Here is a 14,560-nt window from a genome sequence, read left to right as displayed (position 1 = left end):
TATATTTTTTAAATTTATTTTTCAAAAATATTTACAAAATAGTCTTAAATTAAAGTCCTGCTGAGTTGCGTACATACAAATCGTCAGCGGGTTCTTATAAATTACATCGATTATTTACATTTAACCTACATTAACAATAATTTTACTTAAAAAACAATTACAGATTACATTATGAAAAATTAAAAACTATCACTACTACAAAAAACTTTTTTCTAATAACCATAATTTGAGCAAACGTCGCACTCCTGTATTTAACTCAGTATTTTTAATATTGTTTGGTAATATTTTAGATATACTGTATTGCAGTGTCCTTTTGCCATATTTATTGCAGTATCTAGGAACAGCTAGCCCTTCCATACTAGTAAACCTGGTGTTGTAATCATGTACCAACTAGAGTTTATACTCGGAGTGCGACGCATGCTGACAAATTAATTTGTACCAAAGTAGAGCCCTAACAGATAATTTATTTACAGATTTATACATTAATGATATTTAAATATTGTGTCTCTGGCGGTATACATCTTTATGTAGTAGCAATTTGATCATAGAATTTTGCAAGGTTTGAATAAAATTAATATTAGTTTCACTTGATAACCCCCAGGAAGTTATGGCGTATCGTATAATTGATTCAGAGAGAGATAAATAAATAATTCGTAAAGTATTAACAGGGACATAATATTTTAATATGTACATTCTATTACTTATTGCTCTTAATCGCTTATACAATTTTCTAATATGTACATCCCATTTAAAATTACAATCTATAGTTAAACCTAAATAAACATACTGCTCAATATTTTCACACATGCACGGTTGCATAATATCACTATGGATACATGTAAAGTTATGTGATAAAATTGACGGTGTTTTGTGAGTTTTATAGTTCGGTGATCTTATGTGCATAAGTTTGGTTTTCTTTGAATTAATTATTAAACCTGCATCATGGGACCATTTTTGCAGGTTTAAAAAGTCTTCTTGCAATAATTTCTCTGCAGTTTTGAGATCCTTGTGAGACACAACTAAAGCAGTATCATCGGCGTATACATAGTGTTTGACATTATTAAATAGTTTATACATGACTGTGACATATATTATATACAAGGTAGGGCCCAATATTGATCCTTGTGGCACCCCCGAAGAAACGTGTTCTATTTTACTATTTTCATCTAATACTTTTGACACATATTTTTCTATTAGTTAAATAATTTTTGAAAAGTTTTAAAAGGTTTCCTCTGATTCCAATGTCATTCAATGTGTCTATTAATGTTGAATGGTTAATTGTATCAAATGCCTTTGAATTGTCAATAAATAGAACAAGGGTGTGATATTTTTTATTTAGTTCATTATTTATTCCATTTGAAAAATCTTGTAATAATAATTCCGTACTCTTTTTCTTTTGGAAACCATATTGATATTGATCAATTATAGAAAATTTTGATAAATAATTAATTAATTTTTTAGCTATGTATTTTTCTAATATTTTTTCAAAAACAGGCAAAATACTTATTGGTCGATAATTACTAATGTCTGAATGTTTACCACTTTTATATATGGGTCTGACTATACTATATTTAAGTAATTCTGGTATTTCCGCTTGGAGTATAATGCAATTAATTAAATGTGTTAATACTGGTCCTAATAAATCAATATTATTTTACATCATACATTCTAATATTATCAAATCCAGCAGATTTACTATTTTTAAATATCGCAAAAGAAGTCGCATCCTCGGGAGACCATTGGTTAAACCCGAGGATGTTAGAGCGCTCGCCTCCTACCTAATAGCTTGATAATTTATGGATCTGGACCTCGATTATGGTGGGAAGATAGAGACGTCATACCTTCACCTTGACGGTATAGCTGAAGATAAATTCTTTCTAGCGATTAATAAGATACACTACCGACCTCCCGCCTTCAAGTTTTAGGAAGGTACACCGATATGAAACATTGGGAAGCGTACTAAATTCTGACACAACTGTCAGTTTTGAAAACAAGCGGCTAGATGCAAAAAATAATGTCGCTAGATTCTGCCCTATTAACATATTTTCATTTTATTTTTATTTATTTATACTCGTATATACGCCCAATGAGCATTTTTAAGGGCATATTTATACATAGAAAATTATTATTAAAAACGTAGAAAGACTCAACGGTATATAGTAGACTTTGTGGGAGTAGAAGCGGGAGAGAGGTGTTTATAATTTCATTTGATTCAGTGATCGTTTGAAAGAAGACAACTTGCTATCAAAGAAATCAAGACTAATATGTTTGTTGGCATAGGGGCATGAAAACCATAGTTAGTTCTATGGTTATCGGTATGAAAGAGTAAGTTTTGTCTGGGGTTTCTAGTTGGGATATTTAATTTTATTTTAGTTAAAATGTTGCCACTATAAAAAGAATTAGTTATTATATTTTTTCCATCTGTTTTACTATCTTTCTGAGTGTGAGTATCGAGAGTCAGCCTTGTAATCGCTCAGTAGATAAATACAGACGATCGTTAAGTATACCGTCTTGGTAATTCTCAAAAGTCGTGTAAAAATCATGTTCAAGCTAGCATTTTTTGCTTGAATTGGGATTTATTGGAGTTTATAATCGGTTTAAAGTGGCCGCTTTTTATCACAGAAGCCTATTTAAAATATGAATGAAAACTATTTTAATTACGTAAGGAAGGCAAAGGAAAGTTTTGGCGTCACTTATTGGTTCAATTCGATCATGCGACATCATAGACGACAAGACGGAAGGCAAACCGAGGTAGATAGAGATAGTACAAAAGTCAAGTAAACCGTCTAGGTATATACATATTGATGAAGACAGCGTTTTTAGCTCTTAAAAGACTGTGGTAAATAATCCCTTTGCGCGCGGTGATTTAACATCATGTTACCACCAGCAAAAGACGGAATATTCTAAAGTTCAGGCATTTGAAAAAAAAACATGCAGACATACTGTTCAAGAATTCTTTTTCCATAATTTATGCGAATAAACATATAATTTAGCCCTGTCAAAACAAAATAAATTAAAAATCACAAATACACCGCTCATGTTACGCGCGTGTGTCCCCTATCACTATCATCAACCGACTGAAGACCAGTGGCGAATGATGGTTTTATTTACAGGTAAGCCATAAAAAATATCATATATTTGTACCAACATAGGAGGTACCTACATAATATAATGTAAGTAATATATACTATAAATTTATATTTTGTTGTGGTTCTGTGTGATACAATAACTCTCATCCATGAAATCAACTCAAACGATGTAACTTCGTAATATATTATATTAATAGATATATTATCTGTTACTTTAATATATAATTCATTTAAAAATAAATAAAAAAATACCATTATGGATTCAGTCGATATACAATTGAAATGTCAACTGGCCGCATTGTTCTAGTAATTAATAGTGCTAAAAACGGCCGCGTGGAGCGCTATATGCCCTGCATTATGAGGCATGAAATTAGTTATGGTCTAATGTCAAAAGTACCATCTCAAAGAAAAATAGTCCTTAAGAAACAACGTTTGAAATACTGTTTTCCAAATCAAGAATCTTCAAATAATTTGTGTAATCTGCAAGTTTAATCTAGGAGAAAACCCCGCACTGGGGTTAATACATTCAAAATATAGCATACTTATGTGTATGAGAAAATAAGCTGGAATAATCGGCTAGTTTCTTGACTTACCGCAGGCGCTGGGCGCGCTTTACTAAAATGTATATTTATATTAGGATAAAAATACAAACGGTGGAAATTATTTAAAATAAATGGTAATTATTTATTTGTTTTTCTGTAAATAAAGTTACAATAAAACATTATTATGGTTAGTCAAATATAATGGTAAGCTGTGCATAATCGCTTCTATACACGGTTCTGAAGACTGAATCTGTTTTAGACGACACCCGTCGCAAAACAGCGTCTCTGTCTTCCTTGTTATCACTTCAATCTTCGTGCTCTCTCTTGTATAAGGTATCTACATAGATGTGTTGCTGAATTAGCGGACATGCATTCTTCGCGTAGCAAGGATAAATATTTTTTGTGTTAACATTTAGCATAGTTATACAAATTTCACTTTCCAAATCGGGTGCGAAAATGTCCATTTGAAGATTTAGAAAAATACGCATTCATAATTTTAAAAATAAAAGAGATATATCAAGTCTTGTGTCCTATGTCGACCAGTGTGACGTCATAGCAACACGAAAATTATTTTTTGCAGAATTTATTTAAAAAACAAACGATATGGACACGCCAATGGTGAATATGCATAATCCGGAGATCAAATACGCAAATACATTTGTATGAAGAAAAGCCAGATCGTGTATCCTCTTCAGCAAGATGATTCTCCGCCAAGAAGTTTAACTTATTCGATTTTTATTTGTTTTGTTTATTTTTCCATACAAATATTATTTACATAAAAATATTACAAAAATACATCTTAAAATTACGCTATAACATAAATTGGAAAAAATGCCCACTAAGACTTCAGCGTCTGAGCCTGGTACGACATGAAAAGAAAAGAAGAGAAAAGAAAAACCAAATGAACATATTACAACAGAGATGAAGAACATTTTAGAGAAGGTAATATAGAAGAGGAACTGCAATCCTTGGTTACAAAGGTTTACGAAGTGTGCAAGGAGAGTGATTTGCTAATGAATGTGCAAAAGTCGAACGTCATGGTCTTTGAAAGAAATGTAACTATGACTGAATGTAAGATTGTAGTAAATGGAGATAGTTTGAAACAGGTCGAAGAATTTGTATATCTGGGTAGTATGTTTACTAGAGATGGAAATATGGACAAGGATATTGAAAGGAGGGTTAGTGCCGGTAACAGAGTTAATGGTGCCTTAAAGTCTGTCGTAGCAAATAAGTGTCTATCGCAAGAGGCTAAATTAGCAGTTCATAATGGAGTTCTGGTACCAACCCTAATGTGTGGAAGCGAAGCATGGAGTTGGAAAAAAAGGGACGAAAGTAGACTGAATGCTGTTGAAATGCGATCCCTCAGGCGAATGTGCGGAAAAACAATGTATGATAGGTGCCCTAATGTCTAAATTAGAGCAGAATGCAAGGCTGAGTTAAGCATTATCGACAAAATTAAGAAAGGTCTTTTGCGATGGTTCGGTCATGTGGAGCGAATGAATGATGAAAGAACGGCTAAAAAGATTTATGATGCGAATGTGTCTGGTTGTAGAAGTCGAGGAAGGCCGAGAAAGACATGGCATGATCAAGTACAACAAATTCTTGAAAGTGGTCATGTGAAAAGTCGGAATAATCGACGTGCGTGCATGAGAAGATGTATGAATGTGAAGGAAGCAAAGGAAGTGTGCCAGGACAGAGTGGTGTGGCGTTCTATCCTCTCTGCCTACCCCTCCGGGGAAATGGCGTGATGGTTAGTTAGTTAGTTATTTAGTAATATAGAAGTCGCCTAGTTTATCTACAGGGCTTATGACCTGTCAATGGCTGGTTTAAGTGGCCACTTTACACACTGTGTAACATTCACCATTCTGCCCATGTTGATAAATCCACCTGGTCCATGAAGAAGTATAGAAATTGAAAAAATAACATTTTCAGGCGTTGCCTAGTGTGTAGGTGAAATAATTCAATAAGATGAATCTCACCCGCATAAATAAAGGTTTCAGCTCTTTAACTTCACAGACATCAACAGATGAAAGAATTGAAGGAATATAGATGTTCAAATATGGGCAGAATGGTTAATGTTACACAGTGTGTAAAGAGGCCACTTAATCCAGCCATTGACAGGTCATAAGTCCTGTAGATGCCTAGACTTCTATATTACCTTCTCTTAAATGTTCTTCATCTCTGTTGTAATATGTTAATGTTAACAGCTCCCCAGGGAGTTGAATCCAGTCCTTGTCTACAAAAATTTGGACAAACTCAAAATATTGTTGTTAAATTAACATATGCTGATATTATGATGACATGATTTATTTACAGCATAAATTTATTTTTAATTTTAATTATTTTTATTTTTTAAAATGTGTCTATCTGTTCCTTCCATGCTTATTCAAGACCTCAAACCTACCTTAAACTGTACCAGTGATTTAATGTTTTGTAGTTCCTTGGTTAGAAGATTGAAGGATCTTAGACAAACATGTAAGGAATGCCCTGTGCGGACTTAGTTCTGCATCCTGGAACTGACAGTACACTATCGGATCTATTACTAATACGATTTAAATTATTACTAAACAACTCCCCATTCAAGAAAACATTTTTCAGGCACTGAAATAAATATAATTTTCCAAAGCTAAGGAGTCCACTCTCTACGTATTATAAATTATTTATTACTAGGAAATAGTCTATGTTTTTTGTAAATTATCTTAATTTTCTGTGCATTTTCTATAGAGCGACTATGCGCGTCCAAGACTCCTCCCCACCCTATTATACCATGTGTTATTGAAGATTGAATTAATGCGTAATATACCATTTTTAATTTTTCTTTGGTTAAGATATTTTTTAGTCTTTGGGAAACATAGGATAAATATCTGAGTTTATCTGTTAGTTAAGTTAAATGCCTTTACCATTTTAGTCTATAATCTATGTGTATACCCAAATATTTATAGCTTTTCCCTGAACTTATTTTGAAGCACTTGTTGTGTGCCGTGTAAGGGTGTTAAGGGGCACTTTGTAATGAGTAATTGAATCGCCCTCCAGTCGTCAATAAAAGGCAGCTTCGAAGATGGTATTGTTTTATTTGGTTCACTTTTGAAGATAACAATATGTCTCCAACTACACTCGTTGGGTTTACTGTACTTATAATTTAATAATATTCAAGTTACATTTAATAGTAAATTGTCGTAGTCACGACGTACTAAGTTAGGAATCTAATTTCAATGTGTCCTCCTGGAACCAATGTTTCGGGTTAAAAAGTAAATCTTTACATCTTTACATAACAATAGCGAAAGGTGCAACTTGGAGAAATCGTAAGATAACCAATATCTAATAATCGGAATTTAAGTCTGGTATTAAATGAATGCAAACTTCTTAGAGCTTAAAGATATGATCCTTTAACCAAGTGACATCTGCTCTTTTAGGCATAAAAGATAAATTTCAACAATATTACGCAAACGCATTAAGACAATAAATTATTGACGTGTACAAGTAAATGACCACCAGAAAACATGTAATAAATAACTCTCGTGTGAAAGAAATAAGAAACACTGCAAATTGGGAAAAATGTGTGTGGTCAAAATACAAAAGATGGCACTCATATTAAATATAACCAGGAATCGCGATAGTTTTTAATAGACAAAAGGCAAAAAGGGTTTGAAACGAGGTTGGCACACAACACACTTGTACAAATATCGTATGGAGAAATGTCAGATCACGTATTTTCTTCAGCTAGATGAGTCTCCGCCAAGAAGTTTAACTTATTTGAATGACAAAATACCTGGTGTGGTTGAAGTTCTCGGCGTCTTGGGCGTGCCGGGCACTTCCAGATCGTTCTCGGACGGCCAGCCGACGGTCCTCAGGGCCAGCGTCCGTCTCCCGGAGTCGCCGACTCTTCGGTCGAACAGCGGGGGCACCTTCCTCACGCAGCTGCCGGCGGAAGGGCAGTTCTCCTTGTGCTCTGAACAAGGCAGAGCCGCCGCATCGTCCAGGTCGACGATCGCAGCGTCCGGCCCATCGCAAACTGTGTTACCGTTTTGGGGTTTGGATTCGCAAAGTCCTTTTTCCTTCGATATGTCCTTAGCGCACGAGTTTTCACCGTTACGTCCAGACAATTTGTCCGTCTCCATTTTAAAACTGTTTGAATCACTTGTTTGGATTTAATTTAAAAAACTGAATACGATAAAACAGAAAAAAAATTGGGTCTATGCTCAGAGTAATAATGCGTAACCTAGAGAGAAGCCCTATCACTATGTTTCATAGAACGCAAGCGATGTTGGTTTGTTGGTTAGCAACCAATTGGTAGCCATTTTTTTTTTTATTGACAACATAAACAAAACGGTTCGATCGGATGCTTTTGTAGCTGTGCTTGGCTTTGTTTGTAAATAACTTAAATATTTACCATAGAATTAAGAATAGTCCAAAAGGTGCGTAGAATCATATTTGAATACATCGGACTGTGTCCAATAATTCCCCCACTATGCTCCACTTTCGCCGCGCGCATTCGTGATGTCACCGCGTAATGTTGCATGATGGGAAAAAATATAATTATAACACAAATGTAAGGTAAAAAAATAGCAATCTGTTAATTTCTCTACAATTTTATTGTGTACGCGGAAATATTGATTGACCCAACAGAGTAGACAAGTAAAAGGTCATTTAAAAAGAGTAATTGAATTAATGAACTTTAAACTTAAAATATAAAACAAATTTTATTTTACATAAACCGGATATTTTTATATCATGTTTAATAATATTTGATGTTTTGAAGATAATGTCTGTCAAATGTCCACCACAGAGTTGTTTAATCAGAGGTCATTTTTTTTTATTTCTCTTATTAGATGAGCAAAGTGGGGTAAAAAGATTTACTCTAACGCAACACTAACGAAATTTCCATTTTTTTTCTTCGAAAATCTGACAAATGGAAAAATTATTCAATTTTTAAGTAATGCATTTGCTACTTAAACATTCGTTTGCTAATTACACATGCAATGTGATTCCACCCTAGTTGCATTCAAATCAGGCGTTGCGTACTGAGCGACGTCTACAAAGAAACTTATGGGTCAAAACGTAAACCTACTCATTTGTGAATAGTTAAGTCGCCATCTGTTTGATGTGCGTATGCGGTTTCTGGACTATTCTTAATTCTATGGGTCTATCATAAAAATACATTTAAGTTTGTTGTATGTATGTATTTGTTGTGTGGAAGTTCATTGCAATTTATTATACGTAGAAATAAAAGACAAGTGATACTTTAATCCACAAATTTGGTAAAACCAGTGACCGATTTTATCGATTTATTTAATATGGTTTCATAGATTTTCTGAAAATAATCCGCGTGTGACGTCCGCGGCCACATTGTCCTCGTGCGAACGCGTACGGACGGGACTTTGTGACAATAGCGAGTTGCCTGGCATGAACGTGTCGCTCCCGAAAAAAATAGCTGCCGAAAATTGCGGCGGAAAAAAACCATTTGCATGTGTGCCTTCGATAAATCTAAATAACTACTGGACCAATTAAGGTGCGTTTTTTTATAAATGGTGAGCTTTGGTCTGCAGATATATTACGCTCTTAAAATCTTCAATCTTATTGATAGGAAAAAGGTTAGAAGCATAAATGTTTTATTCTTTAATCACCAGGGCTGCATTTAACGAGAATGTATATGATAAAAATTGGGAGAATATTATTTTTTTGTACATTAAAATTTTTTGCCATAGAGAGGGGAACATTTTTGGGATGGGAATATGGAAGTTTGGGCATTAATAGGGCTTATGACCTGTCATTGGCTGGTTTAAGAAGCCACTTTACACACTGTGTAACATTCAGCATCTTGCCTATGTTTGATCAACCACATTTCTTTAATTCTTCCATCCGTTGATTTTAGTGAAGTTAACGAGCTGAAACCTTTATGGTTGTAAAGAGATTAATCTGACTAAATTATTTCACATACTAGGCAAAGCCTGAAAACAATTTTCCAATTTTTAAACTTATTCTTGACCAGTTGGTTTTATTACAATATTTCGAGTTTGACCAAATGTTTGTAGACAAAAGACTGGATTTCCAGTGTGTTAAGTGGCCACTCAAGTCAGCGAATGACAAGTCATAGGCCCCGTAAATGCCTAGACTTCCATATTCCCTTCTCTAAAATGTCCTCCATCCCTGTTGTAATTTGTTAAAATAAAAATCCTCACGTTTTATATAGTTGTCGATGGGAAGATTATTATAATGGGAAGATAAAGACGTCATATCTTCACCTTGACGGTATAGTTGAAAATAAATTCCCTCTAGCGATTAAAAAGATATACTACCGACCCCCCACCTTCAAGTTTTGGGTAGGTACATCGATATGAAACAAGGGGAAGCGTACGTACGGCTAAGAATATTTACAATGTGAATGTTGATGGATGCAGAAATAGAGGAAGACCGAGAAAGACATGGCATGACCAAATCCAACAAATACTTAAAGATGGACATGTCAAAAGTCGGAATAATCGGCGCGCGTGCATGAGAAGATGTATGAATGTAGAGAAAGCGAGATCTGTATGCAAAAGTGTTGTGGCGTTCTATCCTCTCTGCCTACCCTTACGGGGAAATGGCGTGATGGTTTGTTTGTTTGTTTGGAAGCGTACGTCACGGTACACATATCAACGCTCTAAAATGACATAGCTTCAGTATGACGTCATAGTTGAAGATAAAAGTCTCCAGACCAATTACAAAGATATAGTACCGGTACCCCAACCATCAAGTTTTGATATAAGTACATCAGTTTATACCGACAGGTCTAGAACCCCTCGATACGTTTATCTACGCATTAAAAGTGTAAAAAAATTTGTTCCACCAAGCAATTTTTCCTTTGATTATGATTTATTAAAAATTTTAATCGTTTTGAGGTTGGCACTTTTTTCAAAAATATGAGAGAGAAATAAGTAAGTTTTGAAGTCGAATTAAATTCTGACATAACTGTCACTTTAATAAAACCAACGCCTCAATGTGAAAATAATGTCGCTAGGTTCTGTCCTATTAACTAATAAGAGTATCTAGGCGTTAGAAACTTACCACTCTAAAAAAATAATTTAGTCATAATATTTTTTTCCATCTGTTTTACTATCTTTCCGAGTGTATGTATCGAGACGTTAAAGGAGCTGGCTTTGTAGTCGATCGGTAGACACATACAGACGATCGTTAAGCGTACCGTTTAGGTGATTTCCAAAAGTCATACAAAATTCATGTTCAAGCGAGCATTTTTTGCTTGAATTGGGATTTTTTGGAGTTTATAATCGCTTCGAAGTAAGAACTTTTTATTACAGAAACCTATATTTAAAATATAATTGAAAACTATTTTAAATGTTAATGACGTAAGAAACGCAGACTAATTTTTAGTGGTCATTCATTGGCTTATTTCGATCATATGATGTCGATATGACAAGTAGGTAGAACATACCGAGGTAAGATACAGATAGTACAGAAGTTAAGTATACCGTCTCGATATACAGGGTGTTCTTTAAACCCTGTCACATCCGAAACCACGATGATCAGTATTAGCAAGAAGACATATTGGCACATCAAAATATTTTTTTAGAACGAATAAAATTTGCAAAAATAAAATATCAAATTAAACAACTGGTTGCTTACTTCAGCAGGGAGAAACAAGGAGGGGGGAGGGGGAGCCTGATACGCTGTCAACCGCGCGGCCAAACTCCCCTCGCTTCTCCCTTAAATATTTTTTTTAATTCTAAATATTTTAAAAATATGCTTATATGTCTTCTTGCCCATACTGATCATCGCGGCTTCGGATGTGACAGGGTTTAAAGAACACCCTGTATACAGATGAAGATAGCGTTCATAATTGAGGCACTGGGATGATATTTCAAACGCTCTCGCGGCCGTCGAAAACGTTTTTACCTCGCATATTTTGTATGTAAATGGTTCAGAATAGCACCGCCGGGCTGGAGGGCGAGAACTAATCGACGGGGTCCCGAGATAAACAGGTCGCAGTGACGTCAGGAGCTCATATATTATAGCACTGACCCCCATTTACGAATAAGAATATAACATCTTACACATTTCATGGTAAAACGTTAGTATAATATCGGTTTTTCTACCAAATAATGCGCCTCGTATCTGTCTTCTATACAAAAATCGTCAAAACTTTCACTAAACTGTTTAGGAATTCGGTTATAATTATTGAGAGTTGAACAGTTGCGATCGAAGCTGGATTACGACTAGTTATAATATTTTAACAGAGTGGCCAGTTAAGTTAAAAGCTATTAGAAAAGTCAAATTAATCGGAACAGGGCCGCAGTTCTCGGATTCATACGCCCGATGCGCAGACGTACAAATATACAAAAAAAAAAACACTTTGTTGTCTCGGTAAAAAAACGAACTGGGCCCCAATACGGTATTTTCCCCTTTTTTAAATAAGCAAAAAATTACGATGGTATTTTTATTTATTCATATTTTTTCTCTTACAACCTATAATTAATAATAAAAATAATGTGACCTCACTGGGGGTTACTTTATTTTTTTGAGAATAAACAATGACTAACTTAATAAACAGACATAATTAACAAAATATTTACAGTGACAGTTTTAAACACTACGTATTTTTCAACAATATTTTGAGTTTGTTAAAATTTTTGTAGACAAGGACTGATTCAACTCTCTGGGGAGCTGTTTATATTTACACATTACAACAGAGATGAAGAACATTTAAGAGAAGGTAATATAGAAGTCTAGGCATCTACAGGGGTTATGACAGGTTAAATATTGTTGATAAATCCACCTGGTCCATGACGAAGTAAAGAAATTAGATGAATCTCACCCGCATAAATAAAGGTTTCAGCTCTTTAACTTCACAAACATCAATAGACGAAAGAATTGAAGGAATATAGATGTTTAAATATGGGCAGAATAGTGAATGTTACACAGTGTGTAAAGTGGCCCCTTAAACCAGCCATTGACAGATCATAAGCCCTGTAGATGTCTAGACTTATATGTATATCTTAAATGTTCTTCATCTATGTTGTAATATGTTACTACGTATTTATGTTTATAATTAATTTATGTACATCTGTATTATTTATATTACAAAACGCACAATGAAAATAACAAAGACCTATAATAAGCTACACACTTGTCGAGCAGTTGATTTAATATTGGTTTGGGCGAATGAGACAATCAATTTTACTTCTCCCTAGCTTTACTATCCATTTTATATAGCCTTTTTAAACATTTTCTCGTTACTAATTGTTTTAAACTTATAATTAGAAATCAAACACTGATTTGAGTCTAATATAGACAGAATATAAACATATAAAAATAAAAACATCGTGACAATTGTTTCGCCTTATTAGGGCATTTTAAAACGAATGTGAAGATATTTTGGATTGAATGTCCTTATAACTAACTAACTAACTAACTAACCATCACGCCATTTCCCCAGAGGGGTAGGCAGAGAGGATAGAACGCCACACCACTTTGTCCTGGCACACTTCCTTTGCTTCCTTCACATTCATACATCTTCTCATGCACGCACGTCGATTATTCCGACTTTTCACATGACCACTTTCAAGAATTTGTTGTACTTGATCATGCCATGTCTTTCTCGGCCTTCCTCGACTTCTACAACCAGACACATTCGCATCATAAATCTTTTTAGCCGTTCTTTCATCATTCATTCGCTCCACATGACCGAACCATCGCAAAAGACCTTTCTTAATTTTGTCGATAATGCTTAACTCAGCCTTGCATTCTGCTCTAATTTCGACATTAGGGCACCTATCATACATTGTTTTTCCGCACATTCGCCTGAGGGATCGCATTTCAACAGCATTCAGTCTACTTTCGTCCCTTTTTTTCCAACTCCATGCTTCGCTTCCATACATTAGGGTTGGTACCAGAACTCCATTATGAGTAAGAAAATAAAAAATTAAAATAATCTTATGAACTATAGCATGTACATAAATCATAATTGAGGGAAAAACCAATGGTTAAGGGTGAGGCTAAGTGTTTAATAGGTAATTGGGAATTTATATTTGAATTTCGGGGAAAATATAACAAAGTAAGTATTTATTGACATACAAGTATGTATTGTGAGATAATTAATGAAGCCTTATAGTTTTGTAAATTTAGATAATTGTTGTCGAAAAAATATCAATAATATTATAACAGGTTGCTGTTCATTTTAATTTTAAAACATGATTGATATATATTTGATTGATTTATACAATATTTCTATTTTTAAGAATTTCTTATCAAAATATATAAATGCAATTGTAACATGATTCATCTATTAATTACGCGTCATATAAGCGTGTACAAAAAGGAACAAAGTGAAGAATACAGTCTATTTAAATATGTTTAATAGTGGTGAAGATAAGTAGATAAGGACATTCAATCCAAATAATCTTCACATTCGTTTGAAAATGTCCTAATAAGGCGAAACAATTGTCACGAAGTTTTTATTTTTCTATGTTTATATTTGTAAAAATAAAATAAAGTGTTCAGTAGACTCAAATCAGTGTTTGATTTCTAATTATAAGTTGAAATATGGAGTTCTACAAAATAAACACCAAATCAATCAATCAAATAATTGTTTTAATAGATAGATATCCATTGGCTGGTTTAAGTTGCCACTTTACACACTGTGTAACATTCATAAAAGCAAAAATTATGACAGTACGTCAGCTAATATATTTTAATGTAATGTTTTTTGTTCATAAAATGATTAATGGTTATACCTCAAAAGAGTTGACTCAAAAGGTTTTTTCTAATCAATGTGAACACGTATATAAAACAAGAAATAAACATGAAGTAAGACTACCATTTCGTAGGAAAACAAGTACACAGAACTCGTTGATGCACCGAGCTGTACAGTTATATTATAAGGAAATAGCATTGGAAATAAGAGAACAAAAAATTATTATTTCATTTAAATGTCAA

General features: G+C 34.0%; 1 protein-coding gene across 2 annotated transcripts in view; it reads right to left on the bottom strand.

Annotated features, from left to right (window-relative positions):
* The window catches only part of Pu (GTP cyclohydrolase punch), a 33,939-nt gene extending 22,096 nt beyond the window's left edge, over nt 1–11,843 (bottom strand). Inside the window, exons 1-2 of one of the 2 annotated variants that reach the window (XM_088238016.1) lie at nt 11,722–11,843; nt 7,401–7,792 (exon numbers count right to left, since the gene is read on the bottom strand). In XM_088238016.1, coding sequence (XP_088094142.1) covers nt 7,401–7,749 — 349 coding nt within the window. In that variant the 5' untranslated portion in view covers nt 7,750–7,792; nt 11,722–11,843. Of the gene's footprint in view, nt 1–7,400; nt 7,799–11,721 lie in introns of those variants that run through there. The other variant, XM_088238017.1, reaches the window with a different exon arrangement.
* Between the last annotated feature and the right edge of the window lie 2,717 nt (nt 11,844–14,560).

This window comes from Micrasema longulum, unplaced genomic scaffold, assembly GCF_059751315.1.
Source record: "Micrasema longulum isolate JH-2025_06_02 unplaced genomic scaffold, ASM5975131v1 h1tg001818l, whole genome shotgun sequence".
NCBI lineage: Eukaryota > Metazoa > Arthropoda > Insecta > Trichoptera > Brachycentridae > Micrasema > Micrasema longulum.
This window is presented reverse-complemented; position numbering and strand designations above follow the sequence as displayed.